The sequence below is a fragment of the Carassius auratus genome, chromosome 18, assembly GCF_003368295.1.
Source record: "Carassius auratus strain Wakin chromosome 18, ASM336829v1, whole genome shotgun sequence".
NCBI lineage: Eukaryota > Metazoa > Chordata > Actinopteri > Cypriniformes > Cyprinidae > Carassius > Carassius auratus.
The window spans coordinates 13,663,923-13,689,809 of NC_039260.1; the positions used below are offsets into that span (position 1 = coordinate 13,663,923).

At 35.9% G+C, this 25,887-nt stretch overlaps 2 protein-coding genes across 3 annotated transcripts; both read right to left on the reverse strand.

Moving 5' to 3' along the window:
• Positions 1–509: 509 nt before the first annotated feature.
• Positions 510–5,064, reverse strand: LOC113118797 (extracellular calcium-sensing receptor-like). Its single transcript, XM_026288207.1, has 6 exons — positions 4,844–5,064; positions 4,303–4,594; positions 2,835–3,662; positions 2,492–2,719; positions 2,182–2,305; positions 510–1,423 (listed from the first exon to the last, which is right to left on the reverse strand). Exons 1-6 carry the CDS (start codon positions 5,062–5,064, stop codon positions 510–512), a joined length of 2,607 nt encoding a protein of 868 aa, XP_026143992.1.
• Positions 5,065–18,617: 13,553 nt separating this feature from the next.
• Positions 18,618–25,522, reverse strand: LOC113118512 (uncharacterized). Of its 2 annotated transcripts, XM_026287753.1 has the most exons (10): positions 25,287–25,522; positions 24,504–24,592; positions 23,822–23,967; positions 23,528–23,664; positions 23,317–23,410; positions 23,115–23,226; positions 22,805–23,028; positions 22,549–22,720; positions 22,283–22,410; positions 18,618–21,506 (listed from the first exon to the last, which is right to left on the reverse strand). In XM_026287753.1, the coding sequence occupies exons 2-10, from the start codon at positions 24,583–24,585 to the stop codon at positions 21,189–21,191; spliced, it is 1,413 nt and encodes a 470-aa protein (XP_026143538.1). In that variant the 5' UTR covers positions 24,586–24,592; positions 25,287–25,522; the 3' UTR covers positions 18,618–21,188. The 2 variants fall into 2 exon arrangements, with proteins under 2 accessions (XP_026143538.1, XP_026143539.1); XM_026287754.1 differs by having other exon boundaries at positions 24,504–25,522.
• Between the last annotated feature and the right edge of the window lie 365 nt (positions 25,523–25,887).

Here is a 25,887-nt window from a genome sequence, read left to right on the forward strand (position 1 = left end):
ACAAAAAGTTTCTATCTACAAAGTATATGGAATGCAAAAACTTTGAAGTATCTCAAAACTGCAGACAGAACCTTATAATTCCAAGGTGACAACGTGACTAATGAAAATAAATCAAATGCATTTCTAATAGGAAGGACATGTTTTAAATTATGTTAAAAAACAGATTTTTCTCTAAAATCAAATATTTTCTCCTAATTCATTAAGATAAATTTGTCAAGCAATTTTACATGGATGAGCAAGTAAATGAAGTTTAATAAACAGTGTCATTTTAAAGCATTTGAATTGATGTTAATAAATACAACAGAACAAAAAGCAGGGATTGCAGAAAATGTCATATTTGCTTGATGAAAATGTACCCTAAACCACTGGTTCTTAAAGTGTGGGGTGCGGATGATCAGGTAAACAGCCATGGCAACACGGGAACATAACCAAAAGAGTATGAGAATGACTCTATACAATATGAAAGTGTTAAGAAAGCATTTCAAATTTTACACCACAGTAATGTTAAATTATTTTTTATGTATTTCTCTTCCCATGATGGCATTTTTAGTGTTTCTCTCAGGATGTAAAAGGATTATGTAGCACTTTGGGGCAAATATGGCCATCAGTAATCCAAAACTGGAAGCCAGAATGGCAAATATCTCCACAGCCACTGCATATTTCCCTGGTGAGCTCACATATGCTGGAACAAATGCAATCCACACAGCACAGAAGATCAGCATGCTAAAAGTAATGAACTTTGCCTCATTAAAATTATCTGGAAGGTTTCTCGCCAGGAAGGCTAACAGGAAACTTACTGCTGCTAAAAGACCAATATAGCCGAGTAACATGGAAAAACCAGCCACTGAGCCTATAGCACATTCATATACTATTTTAGAGCGAGTATACTGGTTGTTTTTATGGGGTGTTGGAGAGGCAGTTGATAACCAGATTGCACATATCACAATCTGGAGGGCTGTTAGAACCAAAACTGTGCATCTTTGTTGAGCTGTTCCAAACCATTTCATCGCTCCTTTACCCTCTGGTCGTGATGACTTGAATACTGCTATTACTACCATAGTCTTGACCAGGATGCTGGAGATGCACAGGACAAAGCTTATGCCAAACACAGCATGTCTTAACTGACATGTCCACAATTGCGGCCGGCCAATGAACAGTAGCACACACAGGAAACACAGTTTAAGTGACACCAGCAGCAGGAAGCTGAGCTCTGAATTGTTGGCACGTACTATGGGGGTGTTACGGTGATGCGCAAATACGACCAAAACAAGAGAACAGAAGCAGGTGCCAAGCAGAGATGCAGTGGTCAGAGAGATGCCCAGAGGATCCTCATAGGATAGAAACTCTACATCTTTGGGGACACACTTATCTTTATCCATATTAGACCAGAACTCATCTGGACACTCTGTACATTCAACAGCATCTGTGAGTGAGAAAAACAGAGAAGATGAAAATGTAAAATTAAACTATTTTGTGAGTAAGGGTTAATTAAATGATTGTAATGCACAACATGGTTGTCTTAAAATTGTTTAATGCACAGCTAGCTGTGCATTATCCCACTTATACCTTGGTCATTTGCCAGTATTTACAAGTTAAAGCTTTTAATGATGTTTACAGTGCAATATTTGACCGGAAGGGTGCAGTTATATTCATCATTCTGTTTGCTTCAAATCAGACACAGAGATAAAATATTGCATTAAAATCACATTTATTTGAATGAATTACAGCATTAATTCATAATTATCATAATTATCAATTGATTGAGAGAGAGAGAGAGAGAGAGAGAGAGAGAGATGACAGCTGTGTATTACCTGTGTCTGTGCATCTCTCTACAAACAATGAAGCTACTACTTCAAAAACAGTGATTTTACACCTCATTGCTGAGGAATATAATGTAGCTATGTCGTATCTAGACTATTTTATTAATAAAAGTCGCAGGGCAGCGTTGACAAATTTGTATGTTTGTGCAGAGAGAGTGATTTCCGACCCCCCCCCCCCAAGTGTGTGCAAGTGATGTATGTGGGTTTGTGTGCATCAATTAAAGCAGCACATTTTAAATCTGCATTAAAACAGATTTTAGCCATTTTATTAGATATCAGAATTGAGTATTTAGACCGACTGATGTATAATGACAAAATATAATATTTAAAGATGTAAAATTGCCAACAATAATCTCCTCACCTGTTGTATTAGAAATCTCGCCATCTCCACATGGCAGGCAGTCAAAACAGCAGACAGGAAAGCCTTTCCGTGTGGCTCGTCTGGTGCCTGGGGGGCAGCTCTCACTGCATACAGAACGTGGGGGCTGAAAGAGACATCAGCTGCTATTAATCATGTGTTTCCCATCATGTGTCTGATATTGATAAATAATTACACAATGATAAACTTGACCTTTATATTATTTAATTCTCATTTGCCTTTTAATAGATTTGACTCATGTTTACACTATATATTGACAATAAAGATGATACTGGCATGCAAAGTTAATTACTTTTTTGGTTTGAAAGTTCCAGTATATTGCATTCTCATCCAGTGTAAGCACCATCCCTGTTTCTGTCACTTCATTTACTACACCGACTGTGTAGATCCTTATTGATTCATCAGAACTCGGCTGCCAGTTCAGCACATCATAGATGGCCAGAGCATCTCCATTCTTATCAAATGACACATGATCCCCAAAGCCTGTGGTGAAGTTCACTTTCTGTAGGTAGTGAACCAGCTGTACAGTTTGTAGACAAGACAGGTGTTACATGTGTAATTAGAAATAATACAGAGCACATATTCAGCTCTTCTATATGCCTGGAGAGAATCGCTACTACACTTGTGGGTCCTACCTGCCAGGGTTTAAGGTTTGTTATATCAGCACATCTGTTCCCACTGAATGGTCCTTTCCCCTCCTCACACTGTATTAGGCCATGAAGTGCATAGGCCAGGGCATAAACTGCCTTGTACACATTATATGATGCCCTCAAGCCAGAAACATCAGTGTATGGTGTGTTTGTGATGATCAGATTCTCATGTCCTGTACACACCTTTTTCACTTGCTCTCCATCTGTCTCTTTAGCCCCAGTTTCAAAACTGCATTCAAACATGTTCTCCCAGAAGATCCTCAACATATTATTTTTTGGGTCCCTTCTGGGGTTAACATGTAACAGAAAGTCATGAAGCCTCTGTATCTCCCCACGCCTTATAGCGATGCCCAGTGTGCCCCTAAGAAAGGGCAGGAAACGTGGAGTGTGAGATTCTACAGAGGTGGCCCAAGCTTCACTTGCTATCCACTGCCTGCCTGTCATGTTCTGCAATACCACCTCCTCCATCAAAGGTATGAAAAAAGATGAAGGGGCAAAAACAATCACCACTCTAGCTGTAGAGAACTGAATTACTCCCATTACACGCTGAATATCTCTCAGGTTATTATCATGGGGCAGGATTTCAGAAAAAGCAACACAAAATCCAAACAGCTGCATTTCTTGCTGGAAGGCCTGAGCAGCGTAGACACCATAGTCATCATCACTGTAGAGAAGACCAACCCAGGTCCATCCAAAATGTCTCAAGATCTGAACCATAGCCCGCACCTGGAAGGCATCACTGGGGATCGTTCTGAAGAAAGAGGGGTATTTTTTCCTGTCACTCAAACAGGAGCAGGTGGCGTAGTGACTAACCTAATTAGGGCAGATAGAGAGGGCTTAGGAACAGAAAAATAGAGTGAAGATCAAAAAATCCCTTATATACAAGAAAATGAAAAAGTTTCAAAAGAAACAGTCTCAGGATATACATAAAGCTAAACTTACATAATAATAATAATAATAATAATAATGGTCCCACGTTATATTAGGTGGCCTTAACTAATATGTACTTACATAAAAAAATAAGTACAAAGTACTTATTTTGTTCATATTGTATTGTGAAACACTTTTGCTGCTATTGAGGTGGGATAGGGGTAAGGTTAGGGAGAGGGTAGGAGGTATGGGTAAGTTTAAGGGTGGGTTAAGGTGTAAAGTATGGGTCAACAGTGTAATAATAAATGTAATTACAGAAATTAAAGACAGATGTAATTACATGTAGTTTTTTTTTTTTTTAAATATAAGTACAATGTAAAAACATGTATGTACAGAATAAGTACATTGTACTAAATTATTAATTAAAATGTAAGTACATAGTAGTTAAGGCCACTTAATATAAAGTGGGTCCATAATAATAATAATAATAATAATAATAATAACAACAATCATAATAATAAAAATAACTGAAATATGCAATAATATGCATACAGTGTATTTTAAGTTTTTCATCCCATCTTACTATAGGTACTCGAAACAGCCCCAGAACACTGGAGATTGCAATGGAAGGAGTTGAACTTGCATCCCCCACGATTCCAACCACTGGAGGAGGGCCAGTACAGTTGAGGTTGGAGAAAGTCTCCTCTGTTCCACTAGCCAGGGATAAGGCAGCCCGGAAAGCCATTCCTAGCATCACACAGTTGTCATAAAGATGGTATCCAAGAGTGATGTTAGGCAGTAGGTTGGAATTCTTATTAATCTCCTCTATTGCAAAAGCCATGGTCTGTGCATGCTGGAAACCTTCCATATTAAATCTATGGAATAATTAAATAAATACAATAATGAAATAAAATAAATGTTGACATGTAGTGATATCAAATATATTAAAAAAATAAAAAAAATAATAATACAAGCATTAATACATTGCAAATACATCAAAGTGCACACATCATTGGAGGACCCTTACAAATTAATTCATTATTATTTAACAGTATTCATTAGTATTATTTATTATCATCACAATTCTTATTCATTTTGATCCCCTCTGTATATAGTTGACTCACATTTCACAGTATGGTGATTCTGGCTCTGTTCTGAAGCTCATTTCTGGAAACACTGTAAAGAAGTGAACCTCAAACAGGCCTCCAAGTATAAAATCTCCATCCTTGTACATTCCATTCAAATTAAAGTGTCCCTGTAGCACACATGTACCTGATCTGAGGACTGAAGCTACTGATATACAGTTAAATGACAGGTATAGAGAAATACACAGAGTGAGCCACATCTCTCTATTTCTGAGCCAGCCACCCACTCAGCTGATTATTTTATTATGAAGGTTATGTGTTGCTGTGAGCGAGCAGGCACCAAGTGGGTATGCCTTGAAATCAGGACGTCACCCTTCCCTCCCCTTCCAACATAGGCAAAAAGCAGTACTAATCGAATAATGGTAAATGTATGAATGCACATTCAATTGCTATGAAATTGGAAGGAAATGGACTTATTTAAATATGCTGTTTAGAAACAATTTTTTTTTCTAGCTAAATGGTCTAAGTCTTCTACTTAACAGTGTTACACTAAGAATGTTATCTGAATGTCAGTTTTGCTATTGCAGGGGATTTTAATATTCACATAGATAATGCAGAAAACAAAACTACAAAAGAAATGATAACAGTTCTAAACACTTTTGACTTGACTCAGCATGTACATGGACCCACACACAAAGGTGGACACACTCTAGACTTAATCATCAGTAGGGGTCTAAGCATTTCATCCATTGTTAATGGGGACATAGCACTATCTGATCACTTCTGTATTTTCTTTGATATTTTGATGTCTGCTACAACTGAATCTAGATCGGTCTCTGTCAGAAGGAGATGCATTAACGAGAACACAAGTGTACTATTTATGGAGGTTATATCTTTAATACCAAGCATTTTTGCAGATATTCTCTTTGATTCCTTAAACTCAAAAGTTAAGATGGTTATTGATGATATTGCTCCAATAATAGTAATTAAGAAAACAAACAAACAGAAATCAGTTTGGAGAAGATCAACAGCAGTTCAGACTATGAAAAGACAAGGCAGAAAAGCTGAGCGGATGTGGTGGAAGACAAAACTTGAAATTCACTATAGCATCTATAAAGACAGCCTTCATGCTTTTAATGTGAAACTAGCCACAGCTAGACAGAATTTGTTCTCAAACCTTATAAACAGTAACTTAAACAACACTCGTACTCTTTTTGCCACTGTTGAGAGACTGACAACCCCCCCAAGTCAGATTCCCAGTGAAAAGCTCTCAGACAGCAAATGCAATGAGTTTGCATCCTTCTTTTCTGAGAAGATCATCAATATCAGGAAGGTGATTAGCACATCCTCAAGTAATGCAGATGTCAGACAGAATAGGCCACAATATCGAAAAGATACTATGTCTATTTTTGAAGCAATTGATAGCAAAATTTTGGAAGACAAAGTGCAGCACCTAAAATCATCAACCTGCTATCTTGACACACTTCCCACATCTTTTTTCAAAAGTGTGCTAAACTGCTTTGAAGCAGATCTTTTAGAAGTGGTGAACGCCTTACTTCTTTCTGGGACATTTCCAAACTCCCTAAAAACTGCAGTTGTTAAGCCCCTCCTGAAAAAGACTAATCTCGATAACACAATTTTGAGCAATTTTAGACCAATATCTAATCTTCCTTTTATAGGCAAAATTATAGAAAAGGTAGTTTTTAATCAGCTGAACAAATACTTAAACTCAAATGGATACCTGGACAATTTTCAATCTGGTTTTTGACCGCATCACAGCACAGAGACAGTGCTCATTAAGATTATAAATGATATTCGGTTAAATTGTGAATGGCAAAATATCGGTGCTGGTATTGCTAGATCTCAGTGCTGCGTTTGACACTGTTGATCATAACATACTACTAGAGAGACTGGAAAACTGGGTCGGGCTTTCTGGGATGGTACTCAAATGGTTCATGTCATACTTAGAAGGGAGAGGCTATTATGTGAGTCTAGGAGAGCATAAGTCTAAGTGGACGTCCATGACATGCGGAGTCCCACAAGGGTCAATTCTTGCACCGCTCTTGTTTAGCCTGTATATGCTTCCACTAAGTCAAATAATGAGAAAGAACCAAATTGCCTAACACAGCTATGCTGATGATATCCAGATTTATCTAGCCTTATCTCCAAATGACTACAGCCCCATTGACTCCCTCTGCCAATGCATTGATGAAATGAATAGTTGGATATACCAGAACTTTCTTCCTTCAGTTAAACAAGGAAAAAACTGAAGTCATTGCATTTGGAAACAAAGGTGAAGTGTTCAAGGTGAATGCATACCTTGACTCTAGGGGTCAAACACATAAAAATCAAGTCAGGAATCTTGGTGTGACCTCAGTTTCAGTAGTCAATGTCAAAGCAGTAACTAAATCAGCATACTATCATTTAAAAAAACATTGCAATAATTAGATGTTTTATTTCCAGCCAAGACTTGGAGAAACTTGTTCATGCCTTTATCACCAGCAGGGTGGACTATTGTAATGGGCTCCTCATCGGCCTTTGCCAAAAGACCATTAGACAGCTGCAGCTCATCCAGAACGCTGCTGCCAGGATTCTGACTAGAACCAGAAAATCTGAGCATATCACACCAGTCCTCAGGTCCTTACACTGGCTTCCAGTAACATTTAGTATTGATTATAAAGTACTTTTACTCGTATATAAGTCACTAAATGACCTAGGACCAAAATATATTTCAGAAATGCTCACTGAATATAAACCTAACAGACCAATCAGATCATTAGGATCGAGACTAGAAATACCAAGGGTTCACACAAAACAAGGGGAGTCCGCCTTTAGTTACTATGCCGACCCGCAGTTGGAATCAGCTTCCAGAAGAGATCAGATGTGCTAAAACACTAGTCACATTTCAATCTAGACTTAAAACTCATCTGTTTAGCTGTGCATTTATTGAATGAGCACTGTGCAATGTCTGAACAGATTGCACTATATTTTCAATTCCTTTTTTTATTTTATGTAAAATCTTTTTTTTTTTTTTACTTTTTTTAAATTCATTTTAAATAAGTATTTTTTTTAAATAATTTTAAAAGTTTTTCAAAGTTTTATTCTTGTTATTATTTTTCTTCATTATTATTTTACTTTCTTTTATGTAAAGCACTTTGAATTACCATTGTGTACGAAATGTGCTATATAAATAAACTTGCCTTGCCTATATTCACAAATAATATATTTTATGTCTTATATATGTTTGATGTGTTTAAGGTAATGTTGCAGATAGTGCTTTTAAATGTGTGTAAGATATGGAAAGTTTATTGTTGAACAAATGGCGGCGATCTATGCAAAACTGTGAAGTGAATTAAAGATGGTCTTTTGAGTGGTTGTATGACGTGTTATAGAAGTTATTAAACAAAAGCCTGCAAAGATATTGCCCCATGTGATAAGTTGAAGGAATGCTTGCTCCGCCTTGCAACAAGGCGATTGGAAGATCACGTCGTGGGATGGACCAAATCCGCTTGGATAAAACCCCAATGCCTGAACTAAGTCAGGGCGCCTCCTTCTTAGCCATGGCTTGAACTACCTACTTCAACACGCCGCTAGCGTTCTTGTCATCCAGAACTCAAAACCATTCAGTTGTAACTTCATGACTGCTGAGAATCTTCGAAGTCTTGCAAACAACGAAAACGCTCAGAGGAAATTGAAGAAATACGTGCAAATTGATCTTAAGCAGTAAAGATAAGGCACATCTCTTTTTGTGATTTTCTTGGTGCAATCTAACAAATAACTTACTCCTGGGACTTCATGCAAATCCTCTTCTGTAACTGTGTTGTGTGTGTGTGTGTGTGTGTGAGAGAGAGAGAGAGAGAGAGAGAGAGAGTGTGTGTGTGTGTGTGTGTTCATTAGGTTTTAGATCGATGTAATAGAGTAACTCAATAAATTCTTGTTTAATTTATAAAGAAATATTGTCTTGTGTGGTGTATTTTAAGATTAAACTTTGCCCATATCCTGTGCTACCTAGCTTGTAGCTTATAAATTATCATTCTGTTTGTATTCTCATTGTCTATGAAATAATAAACAGAAGTGTAAAGATTTTCACACTCGCTGAAGTATACACGAATTACATTTGGAATCATTTCAATTAAAGCAATTCAAATCTTATCTTAAAGAAAAGAGCTAACATTTCCTTACATTGCGTTCAATAGATGAATCACATTCGATTATGAAAGCTATACCTATACCTTGTCCGTCTTAGTGTTTTTATTAATGCCATTTATGATTTTGTTAACTTGTTAGCCAGCGTTGGTGACTTTGGAAAAAAGACCCTTTGGGCTTTTTTTGTGCTTTTTATCAACCAAATTTGATAATGCTCAAAAATATTAAAAGTTATAGACACTGATGTCCCTTGACATTTTTTTTCTTTTTTTACCACACTGTATTTTTAGTTTATATTATATAAAAATACATGAAATCAGTCCTGGAGCAATCTAGAAAAGTAATGGTTTGAAAGTCACATGTCTAATGAGTTTCTATTTCAAATCTGAAGAAGAGTTAATGAAAAATTTGATTCCTGCAAATATTTTTCTGACTATGTCTAGACCCCCCCACAATATATATATATATATAAAATATTTACCAACTGTATTGAAGGCTTCTACAAACTTTTTTAGTCATTAAACATACCTCTGCATATTGTTTTTTTTCAATTATAAAACACTAAACAGAAAATTAGACATCATATAAGTGATTATTTGAACACTAGAAAAATACAATAAGAAGAACATTGACACGTGCGAGTTGAGGGGCGTTGAGGAGGCGGGCGTCGGGGTGCAGGCTAACAGCACATAGCACTAGACAACTAAAAGAAATTAACATGGCAAAGATGAATGCACTATTGGAATTTGAATATAAGGGAAATGTCATTTTGCAATTTCTGTGGTCTAATGTGATGTTGTTCATGTTCTTGATGACATTTTATTTTATTGCTGTAATTAATTTATATAACCTAAATATGCTATGTGAAAGTTTAAAACAGAAAATAGTGGTTTTCATCTTGCCACTTTCTTGGTAAAGAAAACATTTTTACTCAAATTATTCTAAATGGATTTATCGCATTTTAGGAACACACACACACATATATACACATCCATACATACATACATACATACACACACATGGTCAGAGACCATTCCTTCATCCAGAATCACTCCAGATCTTTCAGATTGCCAGCTCCATGATGGTACTTCTCCTCTTCAGTTCACCACACTAATTTTCTATAAGGTGCAAGACAGGCAACTGGAATGGCAGAAGCCCATTTTTGTGTTGTTTTTAAGGTTTGTTTTTAGATTATTGTCCAGTTGGAGGATCCAAACATGGCCCATTACAAGATTTCTAACAAAGACACTTTTAGACTTTTTTTATCTGTTGGTATTTGATACCTAGATACACACACACACACACACACACACACACACTTTGAACTAAAACTATAGAAACTATAGACTACTAGGCGAGAAATAAAACACAGAAATTATTTAAATGCAAAACAAACACCACACACAGCTATTGACTGACCACTAACAGGAAATATAACTTATTTGCTAGTATCACACGCATGCATTTTATAAGATTTTTAAAAGCAAAAAAGCAAGGAAAAATTGCATATAATGGGCATTAGCCTGGTATACAGTAGCTGTAAGGGGGGCATGGGAAAAATCTGTTAAACACCTTTGAGTAAAATAAAAACACAAGACCAGAACTCACAAAAACAAAATCAATGAGTCAATCTTCCTTCACTGGATTTATTTAATGCATTATTAAATATTTAATTTACAGGATTTATCATATATTATCAATGTGCAATGTTTCCCTTTGGATAACCCACTTCCCCCCTTTTTCTTGATAGGCCTTTTCTTTTCATGAAGGCTTTATCTCTCTTCAATGAAGAAAAATTAAGTCTATAGGTGTACAAGTGTGTGCAAGTGTAAAAACCTTTCAACAACTGGGTTATGTTTTCTGATTTATCTAATAGGCTTTTTTTTCTGCAAACAATAGAGCAGGAAAAGAAGAGCCCTAAACAATTCACCAAAGTAGGTTCTCCATCAGTACAATAACCCACTGGTGCTACTCATTTGGGAGTTGCAGCTGGAGTCTTTGTGGTCAAAAGTGAATGAACACCTGAAATGTACAGTATTGTTCAAAATAATAGCAGTACAATGTGACTAACCAGAATAATCAAGGTTTTTCGTATATTTTTTTATTGCTACGTGGCAAACAAGTTACCAGTAGGTTCAGTAGATTCTCAGAAAACAAATGAGACCCAGCATTCATGATATGCACGCTCTTAAGGCTGTGCAATTGGGCAATTAGTTGAATTAGTTGAAAGGGGTGTGTTCAAAAAAATAGCAGTGTGGCATTCAATCACTGAGGTCATCAATTTTGTGAAGAAACAGGTGTGAATCAGGTGGCCCCTATTTAAGGATGAAGCCAACACTTGTTGAACATGCATTTGAAAGCTGAGGAAAATGGGTCGTTCAAGACATTGTTCAGAAGAACAGCGTACTTTGATTAAAAAGTTGATTAGAGAGGGGAAAACCTATAAAGAGGTGCAAAAAATGATAGGCTGTTCAGCTAAAATGATCTCCAATGCCTTAAAATGGAGAGCAAAACCAGAGAGACGTGGAAGAAAATGGAAGACAACCATCAAAATGGATAGAAGAATAACCAGAATGGCAAAGGCTCAGCCAATGATCACCTCCAGGATGATCAAAGACAGTCTGGAGTTACCTGTAAGTACTGTGACCGTTAGAAGACGTCTGTGTGAAGCTAATCTATTTTCAAGAATCCCCCGCAAAGTCCCTCTGTTAAAAAAAAGGCATGTGCAGAAGAGGTTACAATTTGCCAAAGAACACATCAACTGGCCTAAAGAGAAATGGAGGAACATTTTGTGGACTGATGAGAGTAAAATTGTTCTTTTTGGGTCCAAGGGCCACAGGCAGTTTGTGAGACGACCCCCAAACTCTGAATTCAAGCCACAGTACACAGTGAAGACAGTGAAGCATGGAGGTGCAAGCATCATGATATGGGCATGTTTCTCCTACTATGGTGTTGGGCCTATTTATCGCATACCAGGGATCATGGATCAGTTTGCATATGTTAAAATACTTGAAGAGGTCATGTTGCCCTATGCTGAAGAGGACATGCCCTTGAAATGGTTGTTTCAACAAGACAATGACCCAAAACACACTAGTAAACGGGCAAAGTCTTGGTTCCAAACCAACAAAATTAATGTTATGGAATGGCCAGCCCAATCTCCAGACCTTAATCCAATTGAGAACTTGTGGGATGATATCAAAAATGCTGTTTCTGAAGCAAAACCAAGAAATGTGAATGAATTGTGGAATGTTGTTAAAGAATCATGGAGTGGAATAACAGCTGAGAGGTGCCACAAGTTGGTTGACTCCATGCCACACAGATGTCAAGCAGTTTTAAAAAACTGTGGTCATACAACTAAATATTAGTTTAGTGATTCACAGGATTGCTAAATCCCAGAAATTTTTTTTTTGTACAAAATAGTTTTGAGTTTGTACAGTCAAAGGTAGACACTGCTATTTTTTTGAACACACCCCTTTCAACTAATTGCCCAATTGCACAGCCTTAAGAGCGTGCATATCATGAATGCTAGGTCTTGTTTGTTTTCTGACAATCTACTGAACCTACTGGTAACTTGTTTGCCACGTAGCAATAAAAAATATACTAAAAACCTTGATTATTCTGGTTAGTCACATTGTACTGCTATTATTTTGAACAAAACTGTAACTTCTTCTTATATATATATATATATATATATTGTATTATGAGATAATTGAGCAATAATTAATATTTATGTCCTCTAGATGTCAGTCATGTATTTGCGTTTTTCTGAGCATTTAAAAAAGAAAACTGTCCAAGCAAAAACATGCTGTAGCATTACCATGGTACAGTGATAGTATCAGAAAACAGGTGTCAGTTCATTCAATTCTGTTCCAGCTCAAGCTGAGAAGGTTAAGTCTGAGTCAGCACATCAGCATTCGATGACATGAAACACATTAGACCCTTGTTATTATTAAATATATATATTTTTTTATTTTCCTTAAAAAGACGGCTGCTAACAAGTGGATAAATGCAACTACAGAGATTGTCAGGGTCAATAAACATGACAAGGGATCTCTGTATTTTCACTTGATGTTAATTTCATTAAAATTTTATTTAATTTTATTTTAAGACCAGAAGAGTTGTTGGAAGATTAAGGATGCTAGCATGGTGTAGTTCCTCCATATCTGGGTCTGCATATCTGAGTAAAGGACATGAATGACGAAAGGTCTTTACAATTGGTCACAAAAGCTGCTTGTCACATAAAGGCCCACCACATAAAGGAACAAACTTAACCGTCTAGCCCTCTTCGTTTAAGGCTCACACTTACCTTCTTCGCGGTCAAAGATGACTGAAGCCTTGAAATGTAACTTTTTTTTCTTCAGGAAAACCAATGTAATATATCTCTTCATTTATTTAAAAAAATTTTTATAAATACAATATTTCACATTAAAATAGAGTGAAAACATTTAAAATCCATTGTTTGATGTGCACTGTAAAAAAAAAAAAAAAAAAAAAAAAAAAAAAAAAAAAAAAAAAAATTCTGTGAAAAAACAAACAGATAATGTACTGGCAGAAAATTACCATGACATTTTTTGTTAAATTTATGGACACTTTCTTCAACATTAAAACAGAAAATTCTGTAGATTAAAATTTTTTTTATTCCATACCATAAACAGAAAATCAGTTATGCACAGATGAAAAAAAAAAAAAAAAAAAAACTTATAGCATAGTCCTATCTTTTGTAGCAAGTAAATACTGCACAATATGTACAAATTTTTATTTTTATTTTTACCTCATGTAAACATTATTAAAAATGCGTTCAGTAGCTTTTATTTGCCTTAAACAGGTGAAGACAAAAATTTTATGACGTCAATTAATTTAACAACGTGGAAAGCACCATTGAAAATGTTTGTATTATAGAACACTTTTAAGTTTTAAACAGCAACATGCAGAAGGTTCAATTTCACTGAATTTTCACACGACTTCACTTTTCTTGATGCGGGTGTGTAAATGTGTTTTGCTCCATATTCACTGCAGCAATTGTATAAAAAATGTGAGCGTACAAGTTTCTTAATTTGTGAATTGTAGAATAGGATTTGTGCATCTGCAATGAAGAATTTGAGAAGGTGTAACTGTTGTGTTGTGTTTGTGGGAGAGAAAAAAAAAAGTCTACAGGTTTGCAACTCTTAGAAACTTTTCTCTCTGTGACTTCAAATTTACTGATACACATGTGTGGCTTTTCTCTACAACTACAAATCACACTGTCACACGTGTTCAGCCGTTTTGTCTCAAAAATACCTTCATAGTTGGCTGCTCTCACAAACACTGCAGTGTAATTGAGGGCTACGTTACTCTGCCCAGGACTGTTGTTGAATCTTCCAAAAGTTTTGGCTTGGGGTCCTTCACATGCGGCAGCAGCACTTTCTACAGCACCAATAACACTGGGCTGCCTGTCTATGTGCCTGACTTTAAATCGGCGCTACTAAACACTGATATCGGCCAATGCTGATATATAAAAAAATGACAAATATCGGCCGATTATTATTATGATTATTTGCTTTCATGGTTGATTTTATTTTATTCTTTTCATGCATCATCTGTTGTCGAGATTAATCTGTTCACAGGTGGTTCAGCTTTAAGGACAATTTAATTATTAATTTTTATTTGTTTACCAAACTGCTATATTGTTGCAGTTTTTAACAATTCTTTTATTGTGTGTTGTTGCAGTTATGATCTAATATTAACTTTTGGGCTTATTTTTTAATTGGAATATGGTTGCAGTTATGATCATTTGTTATAATATTTTCTATACTATTGCAGCTATGGACAAATTATTGGAATATAGTTGCAGTTGTGCTATAATCGTTATACTGGATTTATTGTTGCAGTTTTGAAAAAAGAATATTAGGAAATTGCAGCCCTGAGTAAACTATTGGTATATTCTTGCAGATAGGTCAACAAATTATTAAAACGCATTGTCACATTTTTTTTTTTATTAAAGCAGTGCTCAAACTTTATGATAATTTAATGCTTTTTTTCCCTTAACTTTCCACAATATATAAAACATCTTATTGAACATTAAAATCTGAAGAAAATACAGAAAATCTCATGTAAAATTACAGCAAAAAAAAAAAAAAAACGTATTTTTTAATTACGGAAAATTACCATTACTTATTGTGTAATTTTTTTTTTATTTATTTTTTTTTTTTATGGGATTTTTTTTTTAAACTGTGGGCCTTTTTTCCTATATAATAAATTACTTGCATCTCAGAACAAGTAGAGGAAATGCAATGAACACAGTCATGTCATCTTACTTTCGGAGTTGGGAGACTGTTCTTTAGTAGCGCAGCCAGTCAAGACAGACTGGGAGGTAAAAATACCAAACCACTTTGATGACAGACATTGTCTAAGGCATTTTAGAGTGACCAAAACAACACTACAGCTATAGTTCAATGAGTGCAGGTTGTAATTGTGTCCTACATGAAATCATATAAATAGCACAAATAAATACATTGCCTAGAACAAAGATAAAAATTAAACCATGTTAAAGAGCCACACAGATGGGAAGTCAAAAATTACCTGTATTACAGTGTATGATGTAGCTGTCCATCAGTGTAAACAATGTCCAAAGTAATTAAACCAAAAAGTGCACAATTTATAAAGTTATTGGCTTCTAAAGTAAGGAGTCAACTCTGAATCGCTGAAACGAGTCGTTATAGATTTCAAATCTTTTGCCTATCTCTATGTACGTCACTAGAACACTTTGCATAATAATCTCCGCCTACCATCTTGGGAGAAACAAAACGACCTGCCCCACCCCCCACACAGACGCTCTGGTTGGTGTAATAGCATCATGTCGAGGAGACAGTGTGTTTTTAATTGTAAAGGCAAGTTTGTTTTATTTTCACTGCCAAAGAATGAAGATCAGAAGAACCAATGGCTAAAATTCATTTTTACCACAATACCAGAGCAGTACAACAAATCCCTTTTGTTGTGTTCACAACATTTCACTGATGACTGCTTTTCTAATCTCGGTGAGTTCAAGGCGGGATTTTCAAAGCATTTGGCCATAAAAGAGGGTTCATTACCAACTTTATTTGGACCAACAAGCATCTCCGAATCACAACGCAAAGTATGATTATGAAGTTATGTGTTTGTTTTCTCCCGAGCGTATCAGTATGTGTGCTGTCTTAAGCCTTTGTTTGCGCTGATCTTCATTTACAAACACGTCATTAAAATGAAGTTTAACTCCGTGAATATTCAACGAAGAGACATGAGAGAGATATCTATAGAAAGCTTGACATGTCTTCTTGAAAACTAAACAAGAGCTGCTAACAGATATTCTGTGATAAAGTAATCCATATGAAAAAAACGCGATGTCCGTTTTTCACGTCTCCCTTCATTATATCTAATGTGACCACGCCCCCGCGCTGAACGCACTATTCAGATTCAAACTGAAGCGTGTGGTTTGAATACACCCACACAGAAGAAAAAGCAGCGAGACTGTTAAAGTTTTTTATTTTATTGTTTGCTTCGCGGTGAGAGGAATAAGACATAATTCACCCCAAAAAGATGCTAACGCATTGTTTACAGTGCAGTTGTGTGCGGAACAACCAATCAAAACCGACTATGTCAGTTGACCAATTAGAACACAGTATGCTACCGAAAGGTGGAGTTTAAGGAAACTGAATCTTTTGAACAGCTTTGCGCTAACCGTTTGGCGATCTCTGAGAATTTAGGTAATTTTAAAATGATATTTTGACAAAATGACAATGTTTTTTTAACCTTAGATGGATTTAAACCTTTTGTACAGGACTTATAAACAGTGATAGGAAGCTTAGAATTTTCATCTTACTTTTTTTTTTTTTCGAGAGGCATTCAAGTACAGAAACAGAATAATAAAATGTAAAATATCATTGCATAGTCTTCACTGCATGAATGAAATATTGATAAATTCTTGTTAAAACTACAAAGTAATTCACTCAAGAGCAGTGAGTGGTTGTCTTTAACTCTTTCCCCATAAGCATTTTTGAAAAAAGTTGCCAGCCACCGCCGGTGATTTTTATGATTTTCACTCAAATTTGATTATATATTGACAGTATAAGGATACACATCTGATTTTTTTCTCAACTGTTTAGATTCACTTAAGACATAACTAAAGCACAGCACACTGTGCAATTGTGGCCATGAAATGCTAGCGATTTATTCTAACCGGCATAAACTCCAGTCATAAAGGCTATTAAAAATCACACAGTGTGCACCCGGCTAAACAGTTTTTCAAAGATACTTGCCAAGACAGGTATTTCGACGTGATTTGGTATGTATTTGTCAGTACAAGCGTGAAAACAGGCAAACTCAGTATGGTGCTATGAATTAAAGGGTAGGGTACATAACATGCACAGTTTCACCTAATCTCATGTTAATCTTGAGTACCTATAGAGTAGTACTGCATCCTTCATATATCCAAAAAGTCTTTAGTTTTATCATATATATAAAAGAAAAATACAGATTTCCGATTCATTCCGGAAAAAAAGCCGAGCTCATATAAGGACTTCCGTCCATGATTGTAAAAAAACTTTGGCCATGTTTAGCATGAGAAGCCATCTCTTTAACACTGTGAACAACTCTGAATACACGAAACACCATTGTAACCCCCCCCCCTCCCCCATTAAGCTCTTTAATGTCTTTTTGTGCCTAAACGTTTTCAAAATTGATGAGGTGTATATACATATATATATATATAATATAATATTTATTATTATTATTTGTTTTTCAATTGCAAGAAGACAAGAACTAAATTTGGTGCTTGCGTGTCTGAGACGTCGAGTCAAGTTCTTTTGCATCTACTTTTGTTTGAATACTTTAAAATCTCTTGAATGATAAGTTTTCATGACAAACACGAAGCAGTGGCCCATCAACTCCCATTAGTGTATTTGATTTTTGAGCCCTATAGGGTCAGACCAGGACATGAGGACTTTTCAATAGTTTTTGCCAGTTCATTAATATTGATATTTAACAGAGACAGGATGAGGCTGCATCCATGATGGAAACCTTTATTCGGAGTGTAATAGTTGATCAATTTGTCATTAATTTTGCCAAAGCATTTATTCCCATTGTGTATGTCCTTCATGGTAGATATGGGACCCACTTTATATTAAGTGGCCTTAACTACTATGTACTTACATTTTAATTAATAATTTAGTACAATGTACTTATTGTGTACATACATGTTTTTACATTGTACTTATATTTAAAAAAAAAACATGTAATTACATCTGTATTTAATTTCTGTAATTACACAGTAAAAACAGAAGTGTTAATTTAACTCCTAAAGAGTTGAATTTGACTCCGTTTCAGATAACATTTGGTCCCACTCAAAATCAGTGTAAAATTTACTCTTTGGTCAGTGTCAAATTTTTAGAGTTAATTCTACTCAATATTGTGTAAAAAATAACAATGAAATGTGTAAAATTATTTAACACTGTAGTTTAATCACACTGTTAAGAGTAATATAATTACACAGTATAGAGTTATTTATCTACATTTTAAAAAATGACACTTTCTAAGTGTAATATTTACTTTTCATTTCTCTACAGTGTTTAAAAAAAATATATGAATCATAAGATGCAGTGTTAATGAATTATATATATATCAACTACTATCCAAATAAAAACAGAGCACAATAACAGTAGATCACAGAACTCACAATTTATTGTGAAAAAATAAAGCATTTCAGTGTCATTGAAATTACATTGCAAACCCATTGCCTCGTCTCTGACAAAAACATGTATAAAATCATAAAAAATGTTACCAGAGAAAGCAATATGGCACGACAAGGAGAGTTGTGTCATTCCCTCCATATGACATTTGTATGTCAAAAGGCCTAGGGTAATGCAGGTTGTCAACATGAAAAAAAACAAAATCCTGCTTTGTTCTGATCACCTCATATGCATGGAAATGTTCTTGAAAAGTAATTGTACCTAAAGGCACTGTGAGTAGCAACAGTTTTTCACACATTATCAGAACTGACTCAATCTGATAAAACACGGGCACTTCAGATTCAACTTTGCCACAGATAACCAAGTTTGGGCGATAAACAAACCCATTATGTTTAGCCCAATTAACCTTCATAACCTGAATGCTACTGGGCACTTGCATTGCCATAGCAATTTCAGAACCTCCTTTTACCATATTTAAAGACACCATTTTTCCTGGACCAATGTCTAATCGACTAAAAGTTGTTGAACTTTGCCAACTATATGCCATATGATTCTGATGCTTTTTTGCCAGTGTTTTAGTAATATTTTTAAATGATTTAAGCTGTTTTTTGAAAAAATTATGCTTGCCCTCATACCTCATACACCAACTATGCAGGACAGGCCCAATTTTCTGGATGCAGCGGGGATAGTGGATAAGAAAATGGTGCTTTGGTAAAAGGTTTTTCTGAGGATACAACTTCTTAAACAGTGTGTGGTGATCCACAATTAAATGTTTTAAATATACACACAAACCTTGAGATAACATGGGCGAAAATATAATGTTTATTATTTGAAGCAGTAAAAGAAGCAGGCCCCAGTGTTGGTCAATAGAAGTTACTAAATCTCCAAAGATAAGAGGAACATTTCGAAGTAAGCACCAGGACTGAACTGCATTCAGTCCCAAATCATTAGATCCTTCACCTAAATTAACAGCTACAGGCCTGTTGTTTCTCTCCATGAAACCATAATCAAAACTTTGTATTCTTGAATTTATTTCTGCTGATGTAACATGTTTTTCCTTCAAATACAGAAATAATAACTTCAATTCGTACTGGCCCACCCCTTCTAACACATCATGCATCACATCAACTGAGAAATTCTCTGTCGTGTGAAAATACTCCAATGAATTTAATATGCATGCCCTTTTCACGCCAAAAACGTATGGAAGGGATGGATTACAAGCCATTTCTTGACAGTGAGCAGTGTGTATATCTTTGGTGCGCAAAACTACTTTGGAAGAATCTTCAGAGAATTCTGTCTGAAAGTCCTCCTTTTCTGCTAAACAGAACCTGCAACAGTACCTTGCACTGAAAGACTCCACCAGACCAAACAAACTATGCAAACCCAAATTATCACCTGTAACCTGTACTACAGTGCCACGAACAAAACCATTGAATAATGGAATCTCAATACCATCACTCTCTAACAGTTTAATGTCTCGAACAATGGGAGCAAAAATTTCATTAAAACCATACCGTTTAACATCTTGAGTATGAAATAAGGCGCACAGGTGTATGTTAGCCAAGAAAGAATTCCATTTTGGAGAGAAGTTTCTTAAAGTAAAATATACTCCACCCAATTTATGAATACCTCGCTTAGGACCCAGAGGGTTGGCGACCTCAAAGTCATCATAGAACATCTGGATCTGTATTGTCTGCTTCTCAGTTGAGAACAGGGGGTGACTTTTAAAAAAAGATCCATCACAAATATCTCTCAGTCTAGAGTCGCTGGTAGCTGAGCTTTGCAACATTTCTGCAACATACTGACTTTTAAATATTGACTGCAGTGTAGATAAAATTGGAATATACATGAATTTATCTTGAACTACTACCTGATCATATGTACCAGTCTTTTTATTTCGTCTTGTGTCAAATCTCGAACCAATCACACATTCAAGTGGTTCTACTATTTCCCACTTGTCAGTCATAAATTTTGATCGCTTGTATTCCGAATTTAGAATTGTGAAAGGATTCTCTAACCCCTCAAAACACGCCTCAACTTTCTTGCACATTTCCGTTTCTCTTTCATTACTAAATACATGCTTTATCACTGTCTCTTTAGCATGCTGATGGATATCTTGAACAATCTCTTCCATGGAAATCACTACAGAATTCAGTGTACTTTGACCAACACCTGCCGCCTTTAGATCAGAAATTACAGCTGAACAACTATTTACAATGTATGGGGAAGATAACTGTGACTCAGCCTCTAAATATTCAGTCGACTGTTCAACATGAGACACATTACTTGTATTGACGGTACATTGAGGATATGAAAGATCATATTCTACAGAATCAACTAAACTGCTTCCATGGCACTTATTAAGATGCTTTCTTAAACCAGAAAAACTACCAAAAGAACGTGAGCATCCTTCTTGTCCACACTTCAAAAAAAGAGTCCTGCCCGTACATAGCCCATGAATTACCTTAAAGTGCTTAACAAGGTTGTTTGGACTTCCATGTTCACTTTTGCAAAGAAAACACTTCATAGCTCTATCTCAACTAACGCACCATCCTTGCCCGCAATTCTGCAACTCTAGGGGTCTCCTTTGTTTCCCCCATGTCGATGTTATAGATGGTTGTTTGCACAAATGTGAAAAAGCTGCTTAGGGAAGAACTGTATGACGTACCAAAGACGTAATGGGCTTTAAAGAGTTCGTCAAAAGCTCCAACTGAACCTGTTGCCTTGCATGGAAGTGCATGCTTGTCAACCACAATGAAGTAGGAGTGAATGGTGCTCTGTGTGGATCCCTGGGCGAGAAGGTAGGGCTGACTGCTTTGGGTGATGTTGTCTAGATGCTGCTGCACACTGGTTCCAACCTACAACAAAATACATTCAACAGAATTGTTTTGGTGACTAACTTCTGACAATAGATCAGATCACTACCAACTGTGCACAAGATTGAGCTGAGGAAAGATATATTTTAAACAACTGTTAAAGAATTCATTCACTTTGAAAAATGTTTTTGCTGATAATTATTCACCCCCGTGTCATCCAAGATTCATGTCTTTCTTTCTTCAGTGGAAAATAAATTAAGGTTTTTGAGGAAAACATTCTAGGATTTTTCTCCATATAATGAACTTCAATGGTGTCCAACGGTTTGAGTGTTTAAATGAAGGGTCAAATGTCTTTCTCAACGTAGCATCAAAGACTTGACAATACCTGCAGAGAAATAAGGGTCTTATATAGAGAAACGATCGCCTAATAATTAAAAATAATATACTTTTTAACCAAAATTTGACCTTTCCGACATCATGACGTATTGCGTGGCGCATCTTGAGATTCTACAACACATGCAATTGTTGTATTTTTTTTTTGAAAACGACTGATTGTTTTGCTAAATAAGAACCTTATTTCTCTGCTGGGATCATATCTAGAATTTGAAGCAACATTGAGAGACTTTGAACCATCAAACCGTTGGTCACCATTGAAGTTCATTATATGGAGAAAAATCCTGGAATGTTTTCCTCGAACACATACATTTATTTTTGACTGAAGAAAGAAAGACATGAACCTCTTGGATGACATGGGGGTTAGTTAATCATCAGCAAAAAAATAAATAAAAATTATAAGTGAACTAACCCTTTAGGCATACCTTTTGAAATCTGATGAGCTGATCTACAGCTTGATATGCAGAAAGCTTTCCCGGTCTCTTTCTACCTTGTGCAGATGGTGGCAGCAGATGTAGCAGCAGCAAGATGGCCGACATGTCACTGTCCCAGCCTACAAATAAGTAAATAAAAACCTGGTTAACATTATGCCATAGCATAGCATTCAAAATGACAAACTTGCACCATTACAAAAATGTAAACTACACACCTACATAACCCACAATAACAAGTAAAACAGTTCCATTCATACCATTCTCAACTTCAGCAGCTGACTCAGCATTGCGCATCAAATCCAAGAGTTCTGTGGTGGGTACAAGTCCATGGCATTCCTTTATTACTTTTGCTTTAAAAGTGGTTGGCCACTTCTCCAAGAATTTGTTGGCCGTGGCCTCACCAAACAGAAATCTGAAATCTTGTTCTATCTGCAATGTAACACACAGAAGTGATGAGTGATACCTAATGCTACATTGGATATTTTGGTGATGTTGTGAATTAAGATGTCATACCAGTCCTGGTGTGTCCAGAAATCGTGGGAAGACCAAGAAGACATCTGATGATTTGGCTTCATCGTTGACCATTGCTTGCCGATATATGAAGGTCATTTTCATCTTCTCACGGACAGTCTTTTCATCAGCAGAGTGTCTCAAAACGGCAATAGCTGCTTCCACATCCTCATCAGATGGCTCTCTGTCAAAGGTGAAGGGCTGACGAACACGACCTGGCCCTCCAACTTAAGACAAAATAAATTTTTTAAAACGAATTTCTGTACAATTCACAGGTCACCAATATAATCACGTCACTGATCAGTAAACATACCTTTAGGAGATTTGCTGACTGAGGCACCCCTTTCCTCTGCTGTTTTTCTTTGTATTGTCTTCAATCTCCATGCAAGGTATCCTGAACCACTCTCTGGATCATAGTAATGTTCCTAAGTAATTATAAATAAATTATAAAGGAGTAATATTAACATTTCAAAGAGTGAATATCTGCATAATTTTGCAATAACCCATTTACTTACATATCCATGTTGTGAGTATGGGTCTTCTAGATAGGGGAACAAAGCTACTATCCCCTGTGCATACATCACTCTGACACTTTTGGGGGGGGATGTTCTAGCATATGAATTCAAAGTTAACATTACACTCAAATTACATTGCACAACACACTTTACATAATTAATATTTGTAAAATAATAACAATGTTTATTTACAGCCCAGCTATATGCTTACCCATGTGTTTCTGTCATCTCAGCAGCAAGTATGTTTATCATCTGCCTTCTGGTGGCATCGGTCAGGGATTTGGTTTTATCATACTCATGCATAATGTGTTCACCACCAGGCTTTGATGTTAAGATTTTTTCAATCAACTATAGATGGAATAAAATGTGCTTTCCGTTATTGTAAAACCATATGTAATAATGATGGAAAAAATTGTTATCTAAAGAACACTTTCCATGGTGAAACAACATTTAGATTGGACTTAACAATATAAGCAACTTTGACTTAGCAATTTCCACTACTTACCGCTTTCGCCTCATAGTTTATGTGGCATGGCCTTTTAGGCTGGCTTCCTTCGGCAGCGGCTTCTTCTTCAACAGGGTCACACATTGTGAAATTCAGGATGACGGTGTCATCAGATGTACCCGAGCCTGATGATGATTGAGAGGCACCTGTTCATTATGAAATTGGTACAAAATATAGAAACATATTACAAGAAATGTAATCGGTGTTTTAAGACAATAAATGTTCTCATTTCGGCCTTTAAACTAAATAAACTAATTTGTGAATTGTCTGGATGAATACCAAGCCCTCCATTGCCCAGCATGATTCTCAGAGTTCCAGGTGACTCCTTCACTATTTCTTCAAAAACCTCTGTGTCAACTTCTGTGTCTGACTGGTCATACACCTTAATGTCTGGCTGCCTGCTTTCTGGTATGTTGAATTTTAGACATGCTGTTTAAAAAAAAATTAATAAAAAACCATGCATTCCCTTCTCACAAGAAACCAAGTTCATATTTAAGTTTGCCTCATGTATTCCCTAAATGAAGCAAGACAAGTATCTGCAGCCAATTATATGAAAATGAAAATATAAAGCACAACACAATTGATTATTGACCTAACTATATATTATGACATAATTGGTTAAAGCTGTATTATTTTGTCATTGCGTAATATATAGGCTATAGCTTTAACCTAATGTACCCACCTTCTTTCAAGAAAGCATCGAATGTCAGCTCAGACACCTTCACGTATTTCTGCTCTTCCCCAAATTGAACACGCAACAGCATTTTGTCCCTGTTAACAAAGAAAATATGTATTCAAAATCATAATTTAGGGCTGGTTCAACTAAGAGTTACCTATTCATTTCTCTCATGCACTATGCATTACTTAGATGTTACACTGCAGTTATAAATGGCGACTGAAGAAGACAAAGTTGTGCTGGTTAAATATAACGTAATATATATTTTCTGCAGCAAATTAGGCTAGTGTCCCATTAGCTACCAAATAACTGTGCCAAAGGCCAAAGTTAGCTAGCTCATTAGCTATTTTAGTTCAAACCGTAACCAGTTTAAAATTGTTAAGCCATGTTAAACAAACACGTCACGCAATCAGTGATCTAAGTTATCGTTTAATGAGACTAACGTTAACTATCAGAGGCATGCTAACATTACCAGTAACGTTATATATAAACCTACATGCGTTGCCTGGGAAGCTAAAAAATACGTTAGTTAAGAATAGCTATTAACTGTATTAAATCTTTTGTTGTTATATTGACCGAGTTAACGTTATTTTAAGCATAAATCATTCTGACAAACTTCATTCGTGAACATATTGCAACACATAAAGAAACACAGTTACGTTACCGATACGGATTGCTATAACTTGTAACGTTAATATGACCTCAACTAATATCAACACACTTTTAAAATTATGTAAATAAAAAATAAAATAAAAAAGCGTTTTGGTGTGGACAGCACAGGATACTCACCTAGCAATAGAGTTGCTCCTTCTCAATCTTCCTCCACCGAAATGCGTGCCAACCGAATAACAAGCACAGAAGAGTGGCGGGTATTCATCACTGCTATAGAGTTGAAATTGTCACTGCGTTTCTGCAGATTTTTACACTCACTTTTAACTCCACCGATTGAGCAGCTTTACTCCCCAAAATGTTGAAAATACTCTTTCTGGGTTAAAATAACTTTACTCTGAGATATTAACACCCCATTTTTTACTGTGTACATGTATAATTACACTGTTGACCCATACTTTACACCTTAACCCACCTTAAACTTACCCATACCTCCAACCCTCTCCCTAACCTTACACCTATCCCACCTCAATAGCAGCAAAAGTGTTTTACAATACAATATGGACACAATAAGTACATTGAACTTATTATTTTATGTAAGTACATTGTAGTTAAGGCCACCTAATATAAAGTGGGACCCAAAACATTTTCAATTTACAGATACATATTTAATGAATTCAGGCTTAAAGTGCACACTCTGATCTTTAATTTAAGGATATTATCATCACAATTGGATGAAAGGTTTAGGAATAACAGTACTCTAATATGTGCATGCCCTTTT

Bases quoted from the DNA above. Each gene is read 5' to 3' on its own strand.
- LOC113118797 (XM_026288207.1), bottom strand. From the start codon at position 5,064: ATGTGGCTCACTCTGTGTATTTCTCTATACCTGTCATTTAACTGTATA. The intron at 2,720-2,834 runs GTAGGACCCACA...CAAACTGTACAG, and splicing joins CAAACCTTAAACCCTGGCAG to CTGGTTCACTACCTACAGAA. The intron at 2,306-2,491 runs GTAATTAACTTT...TGTCTCTTTCAG, and splicing joins GGAACTTTCAAACCAAAAAA to CCCCCACGTTCTGTATGCAG.
- LOC113118512 (XM_026287753.1), bottom strand. From the start codon at position 24,585: ATGCTGTTGCGTGTTCAATTTGGGGAAGAGCAGAAATACGTGAAGGTG. The intron at 23,968-24,503 runs GTGGGTACATTA...CATAATGAACAG, and splicing joins CGATGCTTTCTTGAAAGAAG to GTGCCTCTCAATCATCATCA. The intron at 23,227-23,316 runs GTAAGTAAATGG...ATAATTACTTAG, and splicing joins CATACTCACAACATGGATAT to GAACATTACTATGATCCAGA.